At 35.9% G+C, this 24,631-nt stretch overlaps 2 protein-coding genes and 1 long non-coding RNA gene across 12 annotated transcripts in view; 2 read left to right on the top strand and 1 right to left on the bottom strand.

Annotated features, from left to right (window-relative positions):
• spsb4b (splA/ryanodine receptor domain and SOCS box containing 4b) overlaps positions 1-22,767 on the top strand; it is a 24,584-nt gene extending 1,817 nt beyond the window's left edge. For 3 of the 10 annotated variants that reach the window (XM_087282700.1, XM_087282705.1, XM_087282706.1), the window contains exons 2-5: positions 9,520-9,587; positions 9,752-9,770; positions 15,499-16,351; positions 22,057-22,767. In XM_087282700.1, the coding sequence (XP_087138826.1) occupies positions 15,634-16,351; positions 22,057-22,184 (846 nt within the window). In that variant the 5' untranslated portion in view covers positions 9,520-9,587; positions 9,752-9,770; positions 15,499-15,633 and the 3' untranslated portion in view covers positions 22,185-22,767. 10 annotated transcript variants of the gene reach the window in all.
• LOC110437702 (E3 ubiquitin/ISG15 ligase TRIM25) overlaps positions 1-24,022 on the top strand; it is a 49,427-nt gene extending 25,405 nt beyond the window's left edge. The window contains exon 8 of the transcript XR_015509916.1: positions 23,760-24,022. The gene's annotated coding sequence lies outside the window, so the exon portion shown is untranslated. The remainder of the gene's footprint in view (positions 1-23,759) is intronic.
• LOC147840700 (uncharacterized) overlaps positions 1-24,631 on the bottom strand; it is a 199,008-nt gene that overhangs the window by 15,479 nt on the left and 158,898 nt on the right. The gene's annotated exons all lie outside the window — the stretch shown is intronic.

Below are 24,631 nucleotides of genomic sequence, written 5' to 3'. Positions count from 1 at the left end.
TCACTTTCGCTTTTTTCAGATAGACACTGCATTATAAACGTTCAAAAACTTGCAAATTTTATTCTCCGTAGAGAATATGTCTACTTTCTCTTGTTGTTGTAAGGTGTTGTCTAGTTATTTAAATAAATAATCATCTGTTGTTTTTCAGTTTATAGCATTTAAAAGATAAAGATATTTAATTTTCATAAAATGGGGCTGAATTATGACCCAAAAATACTTTTGACTGCTTTAATATCATTCAGTTTTACTGTTTTCAGACAGAAAACACTTAGTTGTTTCAGTTGTTTTCATATATAAACACTAGTTTTATTGCAGCTATTACCCTTTGCTTTAAGTTTTATACGATAACTCCTCATTTTCAGTTTCTTACATTCAGAAATATCTCTGTTTAAAAAAGAAATAAATTAATATGCATTTCATGAAAATACCAACACACTACCAAATTTTAGCTATGTTCATTATTCAAAATATAAATTAGTGTTATTTTAAGGCAAATTATGACCGGAAAGTTTTTTTTAACTATTCAAATAAAATGTTTTGTCAACTTTATTTTTTTTTTCCAACTAAATTTAATAATATGAGACTTAAAAGCAGTAACTTTATTCTCCATGGAATATAGCAGCATGCACCTGGCTTTATTTGATTGTCTTATCGTTTTCTTATTGGAATTGCCTTATGAAGTGGCCATATTTTCATTTTCTCAGCCTCTGCTGTCTTCTCCAAAGTTCCAGTTGTGTGTGTGTGTTTCCCCTCTTCTGTGCATCTGAGATCACGCACAGATCAGTTTTTGTGCACATGCTCAGAACGAAGCAGGAAGTCCCAGTATGGTTTCCTCTTCCTTGTTCTTTCATCTCAATCTATTTTTTCATGGCTCATGCAAAGACATGTACTCTACCCTGGGGTCAAATGGAGGACGTGGTTGTGTCGGAAACATAAACACAAAACATTTGAGCAATGCTTCAGGGGGTCTTCATTGACCCGATGATGAACTCTGTCTGACCTTTGAACTTCAGGGTGACTGTGAGCGTCACTTTACTGGTGCTCTTGTGCGCAATGTTTGTTTTGCTCGCACCAAAAGAAGTTATTAGTATTCACAGTCTTGTGCAAGATCAGCATTATTAGCATAATTAGGATGCACAGAATAACTTAGAAATGCAGTTGTGAAACTCATTTAAGTTTCTTTTTTTTGTATTGATGTGCACAATTTGGCCCATTTTTCTGATTTATTCATAGCCTAATAATAATAATAATGAGGTATAATATTAATAATGATAATAATAAAAATGATGATGATGATTATTATTATTATTATTTTAAAGGTATTACTTAGTAAATATGTGTAATTTTGGTCAGCTTTTATTGTGTTTTTTTGGAGCTTAATAACAGTAATTATAATATAAATATTATTATTGTTCTCAATAACTTTGTTATCTATTATTATTATTATTATTATTATTATTATTTTAGTTACTGAACTGTAAATATGTAGAATTTGACCAACTTTTAGTTATTTATTTACTGCCATATATAATTATTATTATTATTTTAAATATATTGTACAGTAAATAAATATGTGCAATTGTGGCCAACTTTTAGTCATATTTTTATAGCTTAATAATAACAATAATAAATATTATTGTTGTTATTGTTGTTATTATCATTATTATTTTAGTTATTGTGCTGTAAATATGTGGAATTTGGCCAAATTGGAGTGATTTTATTTATTTATAGCCATATTAATATTTATTATATTTATTATTATTATTACTATTGTAAAGTTATTGTACAATAAATAAATGTGTGCAACTAGCCCAACCTTTAATGATTTATTTATAATAAATATTATAGTTGTTGTAAAGTTATTGTACAGTAAAGTCAGTGTCTTCTACTACTAGAAAAGGTAAAAATAATAATACAAAATAAAATATTATGTATAATATTATATTATATTATAAAAATATTTTGCATAACAGTTTTACTGTAAAATGGCAAAATGATAGTATTTTATAAAAGGAAATTAAAGTAATTAATGAAATACTAATTCAATTACAACTAATTAAAACTAGTATTCATATTTATGTCTGTTGTAAATAAATTTCTGTCTGGCACTATAAAATGTGGAATGCATCTGTCACTAATGATGCAAGTAAAATTATATGACTTTGTCTTTTTAGCATATTTTTTCTGAACTGCCCTGCTTTTAAGTCTTTATTTGACTTTAAGCATAATATATTTATGAATATTTTTATCCATTTTTCATTGAACATATGCAGTGTGTTTTAGTGCATTTAACCAAAACCGATTTTTTTAAATAGATTTATTTATTATTATAATATTTTATTCATCAAACATATTTAAACATTGAAAGGTAATACAATTAAATTCAAACAACCTACACAATTACAACAATTTTTAATTTTTTTTTAGCTTTTCTTGATTTTTCCTTTTTTATTTTAATATTTTTCTATAACATATACATTTTGTGCACTAGTTTTTGGATTGTTATCGTAAGTTATTTTGTTAGATGAGCTCCAGATTTGGCTTTAGTACTCACTAATCTCATGTATATGCACAAATATAATGTTGTATAGCATCCTATAAAAATATTAATTTAAAAGAGAGATTTTTGAGGGGTGTAATATGCTGAGCACTGTATGTAAGTATTATATATTTAGTATGTATTTAAATCTTCCCATAGACATAATCTTCATTATTGACAAATAATAAATACACATAAATTACTCTATAAAATGAAATAAATATTATATTATATTATATTATTATAAATAAATATTTATAATTTACAATGTGTTCACTGGTTCACTGCGCTTTATCTATACACAGCTCTTTTGTGTGGCAGGTACACCTTATCTCTGTCGATCAATACCTGTTTAATGTAGGACACTGCAGTCATGAATAATGCAGTTGTGACAGATGGAGGGTGTCCACTTGTCATGCTTGACCAGCTGCTTTTGTGTCCACTAGGATGTGCACGGCTAATCACACTTACTAGATGACTAGTCAGTGGGTCAAGAGCAAGACTAGTCAGTGCACAAGAGAATGAATGCCGTTATTAGGAAATGCTGCTTACTTTGCTTCCTCACGATCTATTTAAAGAGGTTAATTGTTTAATATTAGGTTATGCACTGGTGAAAAACTACTTGACATCATTTATTAATTCATTTATTTATTTTCCTTTGGCTTAGTCCCTTTTTTTCATCCGGAGTCGTAACAGTGGAATAAACGCCAACTTATCAAGCATGTTTTACACAATAAATGTCCTTCCAGCTGCAGTACTGAGAAACATCCATGCACACTCATATTCAAACATATACGGCCAATTTAGTTTATTCAATTCACCTACACTCCGTGGGGAGAACCGGAGCACCTGGAGGAAACCTACGCCAACACTGGGAGAACATGCAAACTCCACAAAGAAATGCCAACTTGTTCATTGTTGATGTTCAGTAAAAAATCATAGATACTAGATAGTGTGTGTTTTATAGGACGATAACCGTTTTCAAGGTATACCGCGGTTTGGAAAAGTCCAGGTTTAAAACTGCAAACATTTTCTGTTATATCAATCATTTAAAAAAAGAGCACATTTAGAGCATTCATTTAATTTCTAACCGGCACTCCTGGTCCTCCATCCGCTTGTTAAGTGTGACGTCACGCAAAGCGGCTTCCGGGTCCAAGTGCTATATCAAACTATATATGTAGACTCATCAAATGGTAAGAATAAACGTTTACAAAGCGATATAATAGTTTCGAAAATCATGATCACAATATATATAGTTGAAGTCAGAATTATTAGCCCCCCTTTTTTTTATTTATTTATTTATTTTTTTTTATTTTTTATATATTTCCCAAATGATGTTTAACAGAGCAATGAAATTTTCACGGTATGTCTGATAATATTTTTTCTTCTGGATAAAGTCTTATTTGTTTTATTTTCGCTTTTATAAAAGCAGTTTTTAATTTTTTTTAAACCATTTTAAGGTCAAAATTATAAGCCCCTTTAGGCTATGTTTTTTTCGATAGTCTACAGAACAAACCACTATTATACAATAACTTGCCTAATTACCCTAACCTGCCTAGTTAACCTAATTAACCTAGTTAAGCCTTTAAATGTCACTTTAAGCTGTATAGAAGTGTCTTGAAAAAAATATCTAGTCAAATATTATTTATTTTTATTATTATTATTATTTGTCATCATGGCAAAGATAAAATAAATCGGATATTAGAAATGAGGATGCAGCAAGTCCAAAGACCAATGTGTACTCTATGGTTTCATATAAAATTCACTTTAAAGTGTGCTATGCTTAAAAGTGGCCATAAATGAATATTTTCTTAATTCAGAAGAGTAGCGGTTTGGACCCAGAAACAGTATTCCATACATAACCGATCAGTCACAACTTAGTTCCATAAATCAGGGTAAAAATATTAGCGTTTTTTTTTTTTTTTTGCTCAGAAAAACATTACAAATTAAAGCTGCAAGCAGCGATGATAGGGACCTCGCACCCGGGCTCACCGCCGCCCGGTGACCTTACAATGACAGAGAACAGCGAACAATATTAATTTAAGCCAATATATAAAAAAAAATCTAAGAAAATCACAGATTTATGCCAAACTTCCTCCTGTCAGCAGGTGGCGCTATAACTCTGACTTAAGATTGGCATGTAGATGTCTTCCGGAGAGGAATCTTATCAACCATGTGAAGTTTCAGGCACATGGGACATTGTGTGGCTGAGTTATAAGCCAAACTACCTTCTGCCAGCAGGTGGCGTTATGACTGACTCAATATTGTTATGTGGATGTGTTCAGGAGCGGACTTTTATCAACCATGTGAAGTTTCAGGCAGATCAGAGATTGTGTGGAGATTGTGTTTTAAGACAAACTACATTCTGCCAGCTGGTGGCGCTATGAAAGACTCAATATTATTATGTAGATGTGTTTAGGAGAGGACTTTCATCCACCATGTGACATTTTAGGCAGATCTGACATTGTTTGGCCGAGTTACAAGCCAAAATTCCTTCTGCCAGCAGGTGGCGCTATGACTCTGACTTATTATTACTATGTAGATGTGCTCAAGAGAGGACTTTCATCAACCATGTGAAGTTTCAGGCAGATCGGACATTGTGTGGCCGAGTTACAAGACAAACTATCTTCTGCCAGCAGGTGGCGCTATGACTGACTCAATATTGTTATGTGGATGTGTTCAGGAGAGGACTTTTATCAATCATGTGAAGTTTCAGGCAGATCAGACATTGTGTGGTTGAGTTATAAGAAATTCCTGTTCCATGGCGAAGCGTTGAGGTTTGTCATGCCACCACAGACACGCCCCTTTGCAAAAACTCTAGATCTTTACAATATATCATCGCTAGAGCTTTCAGATGACACCACTCAAATTTGGTGCTGATACGGGAAAGTTTGTGGGAGGAGTTTGTTACAGTGTCAAACATGACAATTCCTGTGGCCAGCAGGTGGCGCTATAACTGTAACTGGATATCGGCACGTAAACCTGATCAGGTCAGGACTGTTATTAAATGTGTGAATTTTGAGGCAGATCGAATAATGCATCCCTGAGTTATAAAGACTTCCTGTTTTGTGGCGAATCATCAAAGTTTGCGAGGCCTCCACGGACACGCCCATCTATGAAATCTCTAAAGCTTCGCAATTTAACATCACCAAGGCTTTAAGATGACAAAACCCAATTTTGGTGTTTATCAGATAAAATCCCTAGGAGGAGTTCGTTAAAATACAACGCCTGAAAATGGCAAAAGCGCCACTTTTTCGCCACAGGAAGTTAAAAATATCCGACTTCCTGTTGGGTTTGAGATATGGCTCCAAGAGACTTTTTCGTATGTTTTGCCATGTTTGAGGTGTGTGCCAATTTTTGTGCATGTGCGTGATTCGTAGATCGGGGGCTCGTCCTTTTAATTTTTCTAGGTGGCGCTGTCGAGTCATTTTGCCACGCCCACTTCAATATTGTTATGTGGATGTGTTCAAGAGATGACGTTTATCAACCATGTGAAGTTTCAGGCAGATCGGACATTGTGTGGTTGTGTTATAAGGACTTCCTGTTCCATGGCGAAGCGTTGAGGTTTGTCAAACCGCCATGGACACGCCCCTCTCCGAAAACTCTAGATCTTCACAATATAACATCGCTAGAGCTTTCAGATAACACCACTCAATTTTGGTGTTGATATGATAAAATTTGTGGGAGGAGTTTATAACTCCGTAAATCATGTAATTTCCTGTGGCCAGCAGGTGGCGCTGTAACTGTATCTGGATAGTGGCATGTAAACGTGTTCAGGTCAGGACGCTTATCAAGCGTGTGAATTTTGAGACAGATCAGATAATGCATGCCTGAGTTATAACGACTTCCTGTTTTGTGGCGAATCGTCAAAGTTTGCGAGGCCGCCACGGACACGCCCATCGACGAAAACTCTAAAGCTTCGCAATTTAACATCGCCAAGGCGTTTAGATGACAAAACCCAATTTTGGTGTCGATCGGATAAAATTCCTAGGAGGAGTTCGTTAAAATACAACGCCTGGAAATGGCAAAAACGCCACTTTTTCGCCGCAGGAAGTTAAAAATATCTGACTTCCTGTTGGGTTTGAGATATGGCTCCAAGAGACTTTTTCGTATGTTTTGGCATGTTTGAGGTGTGTGCCGATTTTCGTGCATGTGCGTGATTCATATATCGGGGGCTCGTCCGTTTAATTTTTCTAGGTGGCGCTGTCGAGTCATTTTGCCACGCAGACTGCCGAGACCCATATCAACCTGCTATTTACACCGGGTTTGGTGTGTGTGCAAATTTTCATGAGTTTTCGGGCATGTTTAGACCCTCAAAAGTGCCCCGATAGGGGGCGGAATAATAATAATAATTAAAGCTGCAAGCAGCGATGATAGGGACCTCGCACCCGGGCTCACCGCCGCCCGGTGGCCTCAGGATGACAGAGAACAGCGAACAGTAATAATTTAAGCCGATATATTTAAAAAATCTGAGAAAATAACAGATTTATGCCAAATTTCCTCCTGTCAGCAGGTGGCGCTATAACTATGACTCACGATTGGCATGTAGATGTCTTCAGGAGAGGAAACTTATCAATCATGTAAAGTTTCAGGCAGATCGGACATTGTTTGGCTGAGTTATAAGCCAAACTGCCTTTTGTCAGCAGGTGGCGCTATGACAGACTCAATGTTGTTATGTAGATGTGTTCAGGAGAGGACTTTTATCAAACTTGTGAAGTTACAGCCAGATCTGACTTTGTGTGGTTGAGTTATACTGCAAACTACCATCTGTCAGCAGGTGGCGCTATAACTGTGACTTAAGATTGGCATGTAGATGTCTTCCGGAGAGGAATCTTATCAACCATGTGAAGTTTCAGGCACATGGGACATTGTGTGGCTGAGTTACAAGCCAAACTACCTTCTGCCAGCAGGTGGCGCTATGACTGACTCAATATTGTTATGTGGATGTGTTCAGGAGAGGACTTTTATCAATCATGTGAAGTTTCAGGCAGATCAGACATTGTGTGGTTGAGTTATAAGGAATTCCTGTTCCATGGCGAAGCGTTGAGGTTTGTCATGCCGCCACGGACACGCCCCTCTGCAAAAACTCTAGATCTTCACAATATATCATCGCTAGAGCTTTCAGATGACACCACTCTATTTTGGTGCTGATACGGGAAAGTTTGTGGGAGGAGTTTGTTAGAGTGTCAAACACGTCATTTCCTGTGGCCAGCAGGTGGCGCTATAGCTGTAACTGGATATCGGCACGTAAACCTGATCAGGTCAGGACTGTTATTAAATGTGTGAATTTTGAGGTAGATCGAATATTGCATGCCAGAGTTATAAAGACTTCCTGTTTTGTGGCGAATCATCAAAGTTTGCGAGGCTGCCACGGACACGCCCATCGATGAAAACTCTAAAGCTTCGCAATTTAACATCACCAAGGCTTTAAGATGACAAAACCCAATTTTAGTGTTTATCAGATAAAATCCCTAGGAGGAGTTCGTTAAAATACAACGCCTGGAAATGGCAAAAACGCCACTTTTTCGCCACAGGAAGTTAAAAATATCCGACTTCCTGTTGGGTTTGAGATATGGCTCCAACAGACTTTTTCGTATATTTTGCCATGTTTGAGGTGTGTGCCAATTTTTGTGCATGTGCGTGATTCGTAGATCGGGGGCTCGTCCGTTTAATTTTTCTAGGTGGCGCTGTCGAGTCATTTTGCCACGCCCACTTCAATATTGTTATGTGGATGTGTTCAGGAGAGGGCGTTTATCAACCATGTGAAGTTTCAGGCAGATCGGACATTGTGTAGTTGTGTTATAAAGACTTCCTGTTCCATGGCGAAGCGTTGAGGTTTGTCATGCCGCCACGGACATGCCCCTCTGCAAAAACTCTAGATCTTCACAATATAACATCGCTAGAGCTTTCAGATAACACCACTCTATTTTGGTGCTGATACGGTCAAATTTGTGGGAGGAGTTTATAACTCCGTAAATCATGTCATTTCCTGTGGCCAGCAGGTGGCGCTATAACTGTATCTGGATATTGGCATGTAAACGTGTTCAGGTCACGACGCTTATCAAACGTGTGAATTTTGAGGCAGATCGGATAATGCATGCCTGAGTTATAACGACTTCCTGTTTTGTGGCGAATCGTCAAAGTTTGCGAGGCCGCCACGGACACGCCCATCGATGAAAACTCTAAAGCTTCGCAATTTAACATCGCCAAGGCCTTTAGATGACAAAACCCAATTTTGGTGTCGATCGGATAAAATCCCTAGGAGGAGTTCGTTAAAATACAACGCCTGGAAATGGCAAAAACGCCACTTTTTCGCCGCAGGAAGTCAAAAATATCCGACTTCCTGTTGGGTTTGAGATATGGCTCCAAGAGACTTTTTCGTATGTTTTGGCGTGTTTGAGGTGTGTGCCAATTTTCATGCATGTGCGTGATTCGTATATCGGGGGCTCGTCCGTTTAATTTTTCTAGGTGGCGCTGTCGAGTCATTTTGCCACGCCCACTTCCAAAGCCCATAACAAACGTAAATTTTCGCCACTTCTGACGCGTGTGCAAAGTTGCGTGAGTTTTCTGGCATGTTTAGCCCCTCAAAACCGCGATTCATTCCGCGGAAGAAGAAGAAGAAGAAGAAGAATAATAATAAACGGAGCAATTCCAATAGGGCCTACGCACCGTTTCGGTGCTCGGTCCCTAATAATAATAATAATAAAAAACGGAGCAATTCCAATAGGGCCTACGCACCGTTTCGGTGCTCGGTCCCTAAAGATGTGAGTTCCAAATGAAATGCTGTTATATAACACCAATAATAAAACATAACTGATGGTCAGTTTTTTAAACACCTACTAAAACAAAACAAAACAAAAAAAAAATCCTTTGATCGGCTCCTGCATGTTTGTGTGTGCTGATCAGATTCTCACTTCCTGGTTGTGGTTTTACCCAGGTACTGTTTTCCCCTAACAGACCTCCTCTTTGTCTCTGCGCAGGAGTGTGAGACTAATAAACGCTGTCCGGCTGACGTGGATCCTCCTGGAGTCCTGTGGTGATCTGGAAGGTGAGTGTTTGCTCAGTTATTCACACTTCCAGCAGAGTTTATTCCAGTGAATCACCGCCGTCATGAGGAAAAGGCGGCTCTGGATTCGCTCCACGGTGAACTGCTTTACCTCTCCTCATTTCTCTTTCGTTCTCTCCTCTTTCTCCTGCTTCATGCTGATGCAGACGCAGAAATGCATGCAGGGTAAGACACTATGTGTGTGTGTATTTGTTTAATTGGTCACACTTTACAATGAGATTTCATTAGTTAATGTATTTACTGACAGAAACTAATAGTGAACAATGCTTGTACATCATTTATTAATCATAGTTGAACATAATGCATTATTAAAATACAAATCCATGCTTGTTAACATTAGTTAATGCACTGTGGATTAACATGAATTAACAATAAATAGCTTTATTTCCCTTAACTAAAGTCAACAAATAGGAATAAATGCTGTAATAAATGTATCACTTATTGTTTGTTCATATTAGTAAGTCCATTAACTAATAAAGCAACCTTATTGTAAAGTCTTTGCATTTCATTTGAGGCATTAATGTTGATGAATCTGTTCTCATAGTTTTACATTTATGTTAAATACTTTATTTGGTCGTAGGTAGTGATTTGAATGAACCCTAAACACTTAGTATTGAACTTTAGAGCTTATATAATCTCGTGCTTTGTAATGATGTGCTGTTACTTTTCTAAGCGATGAGGTTTACAGTTTTGGCCTGCTGGTTGAAAAATATTTAGAGGCATCGAGCGAATAAGTAACCACCCACATCAGCATGGCAACCGCATAGCAGTGTATTAGAAACAGAAGCTGCGTGATTTCCTCTCTGACACACATAAATATCCTGAAATCCTGTCTCCTGGTTTTTATAATGCTGAATACTATGATAATAATACCAATGATGATGATGATGATGATAATTGTATAGATATTTAAGAGACATGCTAAGTGAACATTCGTGTTTACCTGAAAAACTATGCTGAAGTCTGCTTTGAAAATGTGCGCTATGTGCTGGAATGTCTGTCTTTTATTTGGTAATTTTAACCTGCTAGTTTAGCCAATTATATTTCAGCACCCTAAGTTGTCTTGGTGGAAAACCACGCATTTCAATTATTCAGAAAGGCTCTGAAAGCATGCACCCGTGACCCAAATGCAACCTCTGGTGGACAGTATCAGACACCGAAATGAGACGCAGATTAAGAGTTCCACATGAGGTTATTGATTAGCAAATAATATAAATTTTGTGAATGTAAACATTAGGTGAGCAGATTACATTGTAAATGCGTGTCCTAACAACATGCTTCGCGACGAGATCCTGAGCAATTTGGCTTTTTGCACCAGACGAAACACAACAGGAATTTAAATAAACCTATTCAGAAGCACAGAATATGCACTCACTCATGAAATGGTAAGGTTTATAATCTATTTAATACACATTAAACCTCTTTAACAGTATTAATTGTACATGCTGAATAGTTTGAAAGTTCACTGTCGAACGGTCTGCTGCTGCTTTCAGTAGTATGGCAATAAATCATTTAACTCTGAAAAAAGCACATGAGGTCTATCTGAGGTGATCATTGTCAGTTTTCTGTTGTTCACCTGTGAGAAATAGAGGCCGTTTCTAATATATCAATTCGAGGTGTTGTTTTTAAAATGGAAAATATTCCTTTTATCAGGTGCTGTTGCTTTTATTTACAGCACGGTTAATGTTAAATCACTCGCTCCTGTCATCAATTTGGCAACCTGCACTTATGTTTGTTTTGATCCAGGAGTGCAATACCTAGTTCAACCATTGGGTGTCAAACTTGTATACTGCACCTTTAAATAAAATATAATTAAATGTATTATGTAAAACAAGATATTACTTTTGTACAATCCATGTGAAATAAAAGCAATTTAAATAGTTTATAAAATAGTAATATTTTTAAATGAAATAATTTAATTTAGCAGTAGTGGTGGTGGTAATAAATGCAATGATAATGGCTGTTGCTGTTGATATAAGTAAAAATAATGTTAAACTATTAAAGGAATTTATTAAAAAATATATATTACTGTAATACTACGGTGAAGTAAAACTAGCCTATAAAAATAATGCAATAATATAATGGTTGCAGTAATGATAATAATATGATACTGTGCTGTAAATGTATGTAATATTTGTGGTAGTCTAATTTCTGTACAATTTGCTTGATATAAGTTTGGGGTCAGTAGGATGTTTTAAAATAAGCTTCTCCTGCTCACCAAGGCTGCATTTATTTAATCAAAAATACAGTACAAATTATAAAATTGTGAAAAGTTATTGCACTATAAAATAACTGTTCAAAAGTGGCTTATTTATTTTAATGATTTATTCTACTGATTTAAAGGTGATTTTTTTAGCTTCATTAGTCCAGTTTTTAGAGTCACATGATCCTTCAGAAGTCACTCTAATATTATTATATTATTATTGTTGTTGTTGTTGTTGTTATTATTATTATTAATGGTTCTAGTAATAAAAGCAATAATGACTGGAGTAATATTTTCATTTGAAAAATACATACAAAAAGTAATATTTAACAATTTTCTTTTACATTTAATAAATGCCTCCTTAATAAACAGAATAATTTTCTTAAACTGACCCCAAACAAGTATATAGTTTATTATTTATTATTATTTTTAAATCTTAATGGCACCATAAAATTAACCTTTTTCATGGAATATTACAGAGATAGATAGTTACTGCTTTATTTATTTATGTGCCTATTTAATATCAAATATTACTATTTTCTCAATAGTACATATTTATTTATTTATTTATTGTTGCTGCATTTTTACATTTTTTGGAGATTTAACGTTTTAGCTATGATAAAAATACAAATAACCATGTTATTTTATGTTGGATTTTAGGTGCAATTATTTTTGTTTGGTTTAGACTGGTCAAGTTCAGTTCCTGGGAAGTGTTGCTGTACAGTAACAGAAGCTGCTAAAGTGATGAGCTGAAGTCAGGCAGTTTGTTTATGTGAGTTTCTTATGGGAAATACACACACACCCCACATGGAGACGCAGCAAATGTGGTCGGTTTTCTGGAGAAAATGAGTTGGCGGATAGTCTGCAGGCTGTATGTTTGGCCAGTGATTCTCTAGAAAGCTTGCTGTCACTTAGTCTCTTTGGAGGGAATATTCCTCCTGTCCACATGCTCTTGTGAAAGTGTGGTTTTTCTCAGGTTCAGAGCAGATTCTCTCAGCCATCATCCGGTGCGGTGTGAACACAAGTGGCTTCTTCAGATTGTGTGAAATCTCATCTCTCAGTCTACAGAAGCACACTCTGCTTTTACTTACATTTGACTTTTATTCTGGCCTTTCTTCTTTTTAAACCTGCAGCTATACTGTTTTTAGTTAAATATATTAATATTGGTTAATAATGGTGAGTTCATATTTTTAAAGTGGTCGTAGTGTAGAAAAGCATTTATTCATTTATTTCTATAATTAATTATTTTCAGGGGTTTTCACCTTTTTATTGAGATAGGGTAGTAGAGGACAGACATTCGAACTCTGATCACCATGAGTACCATGGTGCTAAATGTCTGCACACTTAACCACTAGGCTATTGGCGCAGACTATTGGTGCAATTTTTAAAATCTTCAGTGGTTGGTGTCTTCCCTTCATCTCCTGCCCCTTTGACCTGTGGTGTGCCTCAGGGATCCATTTTGGGCCCTGCTTTGTTCTCTTTGTACATGCTGTCTTTAAGTTCACTTATTTTAAATCACAATGTCTCTTTTCATTTGAATGCTGACGGTGTACAGCTTTATATTCCTGTCACACCAAACTTTTTAGATTCACTTAATTCTTTTAGCAATTGATTTAATGATATTAAGATATGGCTGTCACAATTTTCTCTGCCTAATTGAAGACAAAACCGAGTTGATTCTGTTTGACAATTCTAAGAGGTCAACCATTTCATCTCCAGCGCATCTGGCTCAGTTTCTTTGCTTCAGTCATGTGGTCAAAAACTTGGGTGTGAGACTAGACAGTAGTCTAAAATTTGATAAGCAGATTAATTCGGTGATTCTCTTTCAAGTCTAGCCCTTCCTGAGCAAGGCTGATCTTGAGAATGCCGTCCATGCTTTTGTTTGTTCACGTTTGGACTACTGTAATGCACTTTGTTTGTTTTTAATGCCGTCAGTAGCCTTGCACATATTTATGTAATATTTTACACATTCACAAACACAGTAGGGCTTTGCGATCTGCTGACCAACTTCTGCTTGAAGTCCCTCGGTCAAGATACAAGCAGTGGGGTTATGGCTCTTTTGTAGTGGCAAGTCCTAAACTCTGGAATACTCTTCCAACTGAGCTTTGTACAATCACTGACCTGCCAGTTTTTAAAGCCAAGCTTAAGACCCACTTGTTTAAATTGGCTTTTAATGCATAGCACTGACACTTCATTATGTTTTAATGTTTGTTTGATTTTATTGATATTTTTTGTATTGTTTTGCATCGACTCCTTTTCTGTTGTGTTGTATAACTTTTACTTGTGTAAAGGACTTTGGTCAACCTTGGTTGTAGTAAAGTGCTATATAAATAAAAGTTGATTGATTAATTAAAAATTACTAAGATTATATAATAAAATTATATTATCGAATGACTTCATTAACCCCAGTAAGGTGATTTACAGAATTATAATGCTTTGACTTATTTTCTTATCTCATTTACAAGCACAATAGCATATTTAAAGCTGCTGTAGGCTATTTCTGTCCGTTCGCATCCCGTCCCTTTGCGCCCCCTGGCGGCTTATTCAAAAACTGCGGTCATACACTAACAACAGAGCGGCAGCTATTTCAAACGGCGGCGGTATATCCTCCCGCGGTAATAGCCAATTTGAACTCTCACCTACTGTAGTTGTTTTTTTTTTACTTCTAAAATGTATAATTTCAATAAGCGAAGAGTTTAATAATATCCCTGTGAAATTAAAACAATTGAAAATGTCTTTTTTTATAAAAATTGTGAATTATTTTTAAGTTGAGTGAACCCCCATTCAATTGATAAAAATGTATAAGTAATCATTTTACAAAAAAATTAATGCATCAAATAAATGTTTCTACTATAAATTCCTACTCTTATCCTAAACTATTTTAGAAAAAAAATGTTTTGATATAAATATAAAGCACCACAACTGTTTTCAGCATTAATTAATATTAATTGAGATTGTTTTTTTTAAAACAGCAAATCAACAATAAAATGGTTTCACAAGGCTCATGTGACTCTAAAGCAGCGGTCACCAAACTTGTTCCTGGAGGGCCGGTGTCCTGCAGATTTTAGCTCCAACCCTAATCAAACACACCTGAACAAGCTAATCAAGGTCTTACTAGGTATACTCGAAACATCCAGGCAGGTGTGTTGAAGCAAGTTGGAGCTAAACCCTGCAGGGACACCGGCCCTCCAGCAACGAGATTGGTGACCCCTGCTCTAAAGACTGGAACAGTGATGCTAAAAATTCAGCATTGCTTTTATTTTTATAAACTTTTAATCTATAAAATTGTAAAAATCAATTTAAAAAATTGCTTTACTGTAGTTAAACCTCTGAACTTCTTTTTCAGCTTCTCTTTTTTTTAACATCTATGTGGCATCATTATTCATCTATGTTCAGCTAGTCTGAGAATAGCTTGATTTTAAAATTTAGCAGCACACAAAACACTACTATTTGGTAGTTCTTTCCAGTTGTTTTAGTATTTTACAAGTTTGGCAGCCAATAAATGTTGACTGTGAAATGGTTCGAGTTTCTGGGTAGTAAAAAACGTTGGGAAGACCCTAAACTCAGACTAAACCGTTTAGTGTATAAATGCATAGTGTATCATAAGTCCATAGTGTGTCTTTTAGGATGTAACCAGTGTCTGTAAATGTCCGAACAAGCTTCCTTACTGTCTTTTATTCTCCTCCACAGGTTTGCTCTCTTCCATCTGAACGTGTTCTTGTGAATGAGACTGTGTCGTCTCTTCTGATTGGCTGAGGCTCTGGGGTCGGCTCTGCTCATGAGGTAACACAGCCTGTGGTTGTTGATGCCCGAGGCTGGGCAGTGATGGGGCAGAGGGTATCGGGTGTGGTCAAATCAGCGGATGAGCAGGAGGTGGGTGAGCTGGCGTATTCACCAGTGTGTGCGGCGCTTCGAAATCGAGGTGTCCCTTTACCTGCCCGTCTGGAGCTGCTGTTGGATATGCCTCCGGCTGGTTCGGAAGCCCAGCTTCAGCACGCCTGGAACCCAGACGACCGTTCGCCAAACCTGTTTATCAAAGACGATGACCGGCTCACGTTCCACCGCCACCCGGTGGCCCAAAGCACAGACTGTGTGCGCGGGAAAACCGGCTTCACCCGAGGTTTGCATGCATGGAGTTTACGATGGCCTGTACGGCAGCGGGGCACTCATGCTGTGGTTGGAGTGGCCACTTCTTTAGCTACTTTACGAGCTGTTGGGTATTCTGCTCTAGTTGGAAGTGATGCTGAATCCTGGGGGTGGGATTTGGGACGAGGTCGGCTTTACCATGATCGAAAGAGCCGATCTGGGCCAGCGCCGCCGTACCCGGAGTTCGTGGAAGATGAGGATGAGGAAGGCACGTTCTCTGTGCCGGAGGAGATTTTGGTGGTGTTGGATATGGACGAGGGAACGCTGGGATTCTGTGCTGATGGAAATTATCTGGGAGTGGCGTTTCGAGGGCTGAAGGGGAAGAGGCTGTACCCGATCGTCAGCGCTGTCTGGGGCCACTGTGAAGTCAGCATGAACTACATCAACGGATTAGATCGTATGTATTTATTTTCTTTTTCAGTTTTACAATAATTTCCTTCATTGCCATATATGAGAAGTGCATGATGATCTGAAAAAAGATCTTTAGCCAGCATAAATAGCCATGTGGTAACCCATGTGTGCTGTTGGGGATGTTTTCATCCAATCTGGGGGGATTTTGAGTCTTAATTTGGTCACAATTTTGTCTTTGTTTCAGCTAATGGAGTGATTTTTGCTGGCTAAATCTTATTTTTACACATATTTTGGAAAAATACTTTTAAAATTTTTCATAAATTCAACAACACTAGGGAGGGGGTGTTTTCTGTGAGAAATAACAAAACGGGAGGTAGGCAGGAGATGGCTCTGAAATACGGTAGACCCCTGGGAAAAAGGGGAGTGTTGGCATGTATGCCATACATATCAGTGTTTTTTTTTCTAAACTATAAACTGTTATTCCAGTACTTCTGTGTTATTTGACTGTTTTGTAACTTCATAACTAAAAAGACTAAAAACTGAATCTCTTTCTTGATTTTTGCATCTTTCAAACACAGATTTGAGGATTAATAAACATGTGCAAATCACCATCATTTTTTAATTCATGTTGTGTGGGTGTTGAGATCCCGATCTTTTAATGATTAATCGTGCAGCTTACACCAAATGCATTAATGCAGTCTAAACAAGTAGTGGTAGAAAACGCCTTTAATAACCTAAGAAATCCACTACATCCCGAATATTCAACAACTCTTTTCATCATCATTATGTTTTACAGGAAAGCCTAAACGCTTTAATACAAGTTGATGAATCCTAAATTTGTAATGATTGCAGAGAGATTGCCTCTTAAGTCATTGAAATTACAAGAAAAAAAATAAATGCATTAATTCACAGGTCATGTGTCTTCCGAACCTTGGGTTGTGATCATGATTGATCCGTGATTCAAACTGATCAACCATATCCGTGACACCTCTACTATCTAAAGTGTTAACGCTGCCAACTGATGATCAACTGTTAAAAGTTACTCATTTAACCTCTTCCCAACAGGGAAAACCATCAGCAATGAATATATATATATATATATATATATATATATATATATATATATATATATATATATATATATATATATATATATATATATATATATATAAAGCTCTCTAATTGTAATGCTAGAATAAATCACAGGATATTCAGTGTTGAGGGATTATAGTTGATCAGCACAACTATTGAAAATACATGAGATTTGTGGAGTCATTGTATAGCCATAACAGAGGAAAACTTTATCATTTGCATGCGTTTCAAACGCATTTTAAGAGAGTGAAAGCATTCAGACACAAAAGTACAACATTTGTAACTTTGATGAGGTTTAATTTTACTGAATTATTAATATGATGACGACCATACAGTGTTACATTTCATTATTGGATTTCTGTACCTGAATACCGTTTGATTCTCTGGAAAGCCATGAACACTGTTTATTCATATTATTTGATTATTTAGCTTTTTTTCTTTGCTCTGTTGTAATTATTCATGCTAGCAATTTTGTTTATTTTTTATATACTTGATTCACACCCTTACGAAATCACCCCAATCAAATTAATGATGTTTTTCCAAAAAGAGCTATTCAAGTAATCTGATGAAATATTATTGATATTGCCCCAGAAAAACAAAATATCACAATGTCAGATTTTTCCAATATTGTGCAGCCCTAGTTGAGATTGTCAAACTTTACATGGCCTTAATTGTTTTATTTTTTATATCAGAGTCCATATAATCGTACGCTACAATTATTTTCACAGAAAATCGCAACTCAAATCTTGAGACTGGCTTTAACTGTAGACATCTAGTGTTGACATATTCAGTGCTGTAAGTCTGGGCAAAGCTGTAGGCAGAAGTGTTTTCCTTCTTGTAGCTTCATAGCTATGCTGTTGCTTCATGATCTCAGTAATTTCACAATCACTCGTAGTAACTGAGAAAAACATGTTTACTTGCAGCTCATTTAATAGGAATTATATTATTTTCCATAATGTCGGCATAATGCAAACATTCATGTTTCCAAACCTCTAAAAATGCTGTTTAATGGGAGTTTGAACAGACTGTGAAGCATTTCATAAACATTTAATTGGGGTCATATGCTAAACTTAGTTGTATTTATTATTTTATTAGCTTACAGTTGAGTTTAATGTAACTGGATATGCAGGTCACGCTAAATGTAAATCAGATTGATTTCAGTTTTATTCATCTGGCAAATGCTTTTATCTAGACACTCAGCTTTGCTGCAGGATTAAAACTGTTTTGCAGTCTATTTTACTTATTGTTTGAATATTGTTTTTAATTAATTTTCTAATAAATCTATTTACAAACCCTAAAACCCTCACCAAAAGCAGAACAAAACAGCTTCATTTACTTTACAATTACTAAACAATTACTTCAGTCTAAAATTAGAAACATAGCAATGTTAATGATAATAAAAAAGACGTCATAGGGTACGTTGGAGTCTGCTTGAGCCAAGGAATCAAAGGAAAAAAGTATTTTGATTGTAGCCCAAAAGTTATAAAGATACTGTAAGCATAAATTAAACTTTGGGCAAGTTGTGTTGCTAGAGAGTCCAAATTTGTTGTGGTTGAAAATCAGACTGTCCTCTATCAGTGTGCCAAAGTTTGCGCAAATGCTGCAAACAGTTCAAAAGGCTGCCATACACTTCCAGAGCAGAAGAAGAAGGAGAATAATAATAATAAGAACCGGAACGGATAAAATAGGTGCCTATTGGCATGGGCTGGTATAGACTGATTTCACGCGGCCGCCATTTTTAAAAGCGAAATTGAGGCTGATACCCGAAAGTATAGTTGGGAGTTACAAAGGAACATTGTGTACTTGGCTGTATATCTTATCAGCGAAGATAAAGTGACACAAATGTATTATTCCACCACCTTCCGAGGGACCCGAAGGTCCGTTCTGAATGAATGGTGAAAATAAAAAGGGACATATGAGATCATTTTCAGCTAAGTTAAGCGAAATGGCACTAGTTAGCTAACGTTTTCTTTCCCAAACACACGTTTTAGATGCCATTTATCCAACTCGAGCTAATGAATTGATTCTTTCACTATATTAGACTTGTCACGATAGTGAATTAAAAGATAAAAACATCAATTTCGCGCTAACATTTAAGGCACTGTTGATGGCTTTCTTAAAACAGCGCTGATTTGCCATTGTGTTCACGTGCTCAACAGAAATGCTTGTGATTGGCAGAGAAGGTCATCATTTCACCCACCGCTGTTTACTGAGCACAAACACAGACGAGCCGCGAGATCTGCTAGATGACTCTACATCTTCACAACTGCTTCGCACTCTAGTCTCTGTGTATCTGTGTTTACACTGGGTGAAGAGCGGTAAACTGAGTGCAAACACAGATGCACAGAGACTGGAGTGCGAAGCAGCCGTGAAGATCAGTCGAGTCATCCGCGCTCAGCGGCGCTTCAATGTTTAAATTAAACTTACTGTATAATATTAAAGTGATGGTTACCCCATTTCTGCATTTTGAAATCTCGACAACAGCTGGAGGTTTGTAGTCCACAGCATGTTGCTGCAATGTTTACAGTGCTGGTCCTACACTTCCGGGTTTCTTCCCACCGCAGCCTTGCTTTGGTTCTTTAAAATGGCGGCCGCGTGAAATAAGCATATAAGATTCTGACTGTATGATAACCTTGGATAAAAATATCACGGTATTGTGATTACTGCTCTACAACAGGGGTTCTCAACCTTTTTCACTTCTGGGCCACATCCGAATTTTTTTTGAAAATCACGTCTGACATTAAAAAAAACTGATTGTCTAGAGAAAATGCTTGTTTTAAACCTTTTATTTATTAGCAAACCATTTTTTTGCTTACACTATTATTATCTTGTTCTTCTACAGCATTTATAAATGAAAAATAGAATATATAATAATATATATTTTCTCTCTTTTTTTAAACGCACACAGATTTAAAGCTCCTGAATTTTACAGGTATTTATACTGCAGAGTATTTTGGGTCTTTAATAAATGAACCTGTACAGGACGACAGGAGATGATAAAAAAAACTGCTGCTTTGAATTGGACCTACTACTATTCATTTATTGATCATGTCCATGAAAATAAACAAACAAAATAGTAAAATACAGTAAAAACACTCTTAAGTCTGTTGAAACGCATCGATCTGAAGGCGTTTGGGTTTTTAGGATATTATTGGAGTTTGCTGACAGTAGTGAACAGCTGCTCACTACAACACCACCAAGTCTCGCTAGATACTCTTGTATGGGCACGTGTCTGTTAACAAAACTCGCACTCGTGTTATAAAACACTATTTTGGACAACTATGCTGATATTTCAAAGAGTTCACACAAAGAGAGCATGCATAGTTTGTGAATCAATGGAAATGTGCGATTCTGATACGAGTCGCAGATGCGAGGCACGCGTGAACTGGTTATTACTCTAATCATCGTTATCTTTACATTTGCGTGAATATTTGCTTTATACAGCTGAGCATATAGTAAGAAGGAAGTGGAGTTGTCCATAATTTACAGTGAGGCTCTATTTGCATCAAGTCCGAAGTAATCAATGACAGAAAACGGGAAATGCCATTACATCAATAATTTTTATATAACATTTATTAATGAAATGAAATAATTATTGTACAATAATTAATGTAATTAATGCATGCTCTCTCTCGTGAACGCGCAGCATGTCTATGCACAAACAGCGGGCAGCGGAGCTGCACACAAACGGCTGCGCAGTTGTTAAAATCTGCATTTGCTGACTGATTGAGCTACTTATCGGAATTATGAGAGATGTTGCCCCGACTCTAGTTAATTGGATGAACATTTTTTTAGTTTTATGCTTTACCCAATATATAAAAATACATATAAATCCATTAAGATCATTTACTTTAATCTTTACTATTGTACTGTGAAGAGACTGTCAACCAGCACAACAACAAATGTTTCTGAAGACAGTTGCACCTTTAAGTTGAGTTTAATCTTGCGGCCCACCGGTTGAGAATCCCTGCATGTCTGGGTAAAAAAAAAAAAAAAATATATATATATATATATATATTTTGTCACTTTATATATATATATTTTTATATATATATATATATATATATATATATATATATATATATATATATATATATATATATATATATATTTTTATATATATATATATATATATATATATATATATATATATATATATATATATATATATATATTTTATATATATATATATATATATATATATAAATAAAATTTGTATTTATTTATTTTCTTTTATTATTATTTTTTTTATATTTTGGTGCAGTTAACATGTCAGGCTATATAATTCAAATGAATAATTGACTTCTGCTGTCTTCATTTGTTTTAAAAACAGATTTGTTTACAATTTAAAACGGCATCTTTGGATATTTCTTTTCTGCTGGAGACACTGTTGTCCTAAAAAACAACAAAAAAAGTAAACAAAATTTACACATACTCTAGGAATGGTATTACAGAAAACTATTGTGGTTTTAAAACCTTGACTTTTCCAAATCACGGTATACCTTGGCCCCTAATAATAACACAATAGCACAACCATGAATTGTTCAGTTTATCCAAGCTCAATGTTTGCCTTTAAAGTCCTAATGAGTGTTTTCACATGATTGCTTGATGTTTGACCCTTGCCTTTTGACCCCGACTGACTTGTGCTGTGTCCCGCAGCTGAACCCCTGCCGCTGATGGAGCTGTGCAGAAGAGCAGCGCGACAGGCGCTGGGACGACACCGAATCCATCACATCCAGTCTCTGCCACTGCCACAGACACTCAAAAACTACCTGCAGTACCAATGAGAGACTCAAACACGCACCTGCGGTCACTGGACACGAGCTGTAGAGTCTTTGCACAGATACGCTCATATATTTAGGATGCCATCAAACGATGAGTACCTGGTTTTTATACATGATTATGAGATGATTGTAATAAAATGTGTTTTACGTTCATGTCTTCCGTGGAAATATTACTCTTGAGCTAATGTTTTTTATTATTGTTCTTCACTTTTAACTCAGAACTATAAGGACTAAGGAAAACAAACAGACAACGAGGTTCTTATTCTGTCACCAGTCTTCACTAATAGACATCCGCAGTGCCTGAGATCTTTTACAATCTTTGTTTTGTTTGTTTGCGTGCGTATTAAATATATATATATATATATATATATATATATATATATATATATATGTATATTTTCTGTTGTAATCATGACGAAGCTGATTCAATCGGTTTTTAAGCGTATAAACGCGAGGCTTGTTGAGATTTTTACAGATTTTTTATATGAATTTGATGTTCCTCTTTTACATCACAGATCAAGCAGAAACACAACAGTTGTACATTCATGACCTTTCAAATGTGAATAAAATGAAAACTTAAAACACACAATCGTTTGCTTTTTATTTACCTCTGATAATGTTTAGCACGGGGGTCCGTTCTTCATACGTGGATTATTTGGATGTTGACGATTTAACACGATCCAGGATCGTTTCGTTCTTCAAAGCTGATCCGAGAGTTGTTGTCATAGCAACAGTTCTTGTAGATCAAACCTGCTAGGCAGCAGGTTCAATTCACATAAACAGGATTAGATCAGCTCAGTTCATGCAAAGAAAATACTGAAAGTATGTACCAAATGCTGATATTTTCTTAAAGTAGTAGTTATATACACTTGGGAAAATAGTAACTTTTTTAACTATATATATATATATATATATATATATATACATACAAGTTAAACATATATATATGCACTTCGAAATGAAAGTACCAAGACTGCTACCTGGTGGTGCAAAGAGAAAACTTATTGATATTAACTTTTTAGATCGCTTTAGAACAATTTGTGTATAATAGAAATGCACAATGTGTGAATTTTTTTTTTTTTTTTTTTTTTTTTAAAGCAATAATACATTTATGCTGACATAAACATGCTTTGACAGTTAATATGACGGTGACTTGAAAGTGTAAAGCCTGCAGCTCACAACAAATGCTGAAAGTTATTGCGTGTCATATTTAACAAACCGCTTACTGCTAATTTGGTGTAATTTTGCTCACATGGATAATTGAATATTAATCAGATGATGTCATTACGTTGATGTGCGGTCAGCCAATCGTTGCATTGCTGATCATGATTTCGAGGATCGATAGATCTGTCCTTCACAACACACGCAGCGATCTCAGATCAGTTCATCCAGAGATTCCAATCTGATTCGCGAACTTCTTTGAAAAACCAAATTAGCGAGAGATCAGATATCGAGATGAACAGATCCAGGATCTGCCAAATCATCTTAGATCATTTAAGCGAGGTACGAAGAACGGACCCCTGGTGGTTAGAACTGTCATCTTATAGCAAAAAGGTTGCTGGTTTGAGTCTTGACCAGGCATGTTGGCATTTTTGTGTAGTTTGCACGTCCTCCCTATGTTGGCGTGTGTTTCCTCTGGGTCCTCCGGTTTCCCTTACATTCCAGCAACCTGCGCTATAGGGGAATTGGGTGAACTAAATTGGCTGTAGGGTGTGTGTGTGTGAATGTGAGTGTGTGTGGGTGTTTCCCAGTACTGGGTTGCGGCTGGAAGGGCATCTGCTGCGTAAAACGTATGCCAGAATAGTTGGTGGTTCATTTCGCTGTGGTTACCCCTGATAAATCAGAGACTAATGAAAGAATGTTGACACTAGATGAAGCTGCTTATTTGCGTTTAAGGTGATTTTCATGGATCTATACGTTTTTTATTTAAATAGTTGCATTGTTTTATTGATATGTAACATGTTCAGGTTTTGTTATTATTTTAGCGTGTTTGTTTTTATCCTTTAGATCAATTTATGTAACATATTTGAAAATCATTAGACATTTATTTTTTTAATTCAATGAATTATGATAAATACTTGTTATACAAGTCAATTTATTGATTAGAGCAGTGGTTTTCACATTTTTTTCATCAAGTACCACCTCAGAAAAAAAGGTCTCTCCATGTAATGAGCAATATTGAAATGGTGAGAAATATTATTAAAAATATTATTGTCAGCCACTTTAAACATTATAAATTGTTTGAACATTAACCCTGTACTGTGCTTTTATTTAAATAAATAAATAAATAAAATTGTCAACATTTAAATTAAAATGTGCTTTTAAAAGTTATAAATGATAGGTTACTGTTCTTAAAAAGTCAAAAAACAAACACTTGTGCTTAAATGTCAAGTATCAACACCTGGAAATATAGGCTATATGTCATCATATTTATATATAAATCATTACTA

Source organism: Danio rerio, chromosome 15 (assembly GCF_052040795.2).
Source record: "Danio rerio strain M-AB ecotype USA chromosome 15, GRCz13ab, whole genome shotgun sequence".
NCBI classification, from domain to species: domain Eukaryota; kingdom Metazoa; phylum Chordata; class Actinopteri; order Cypriniformes; family Danionidae; genus Danio; species Danio rerio.
The sequence above is the reverse complement of the archived record's forward strand: the minus strand, read 5'-3'. Positions and strand labels throughout refer to the sequence as shown.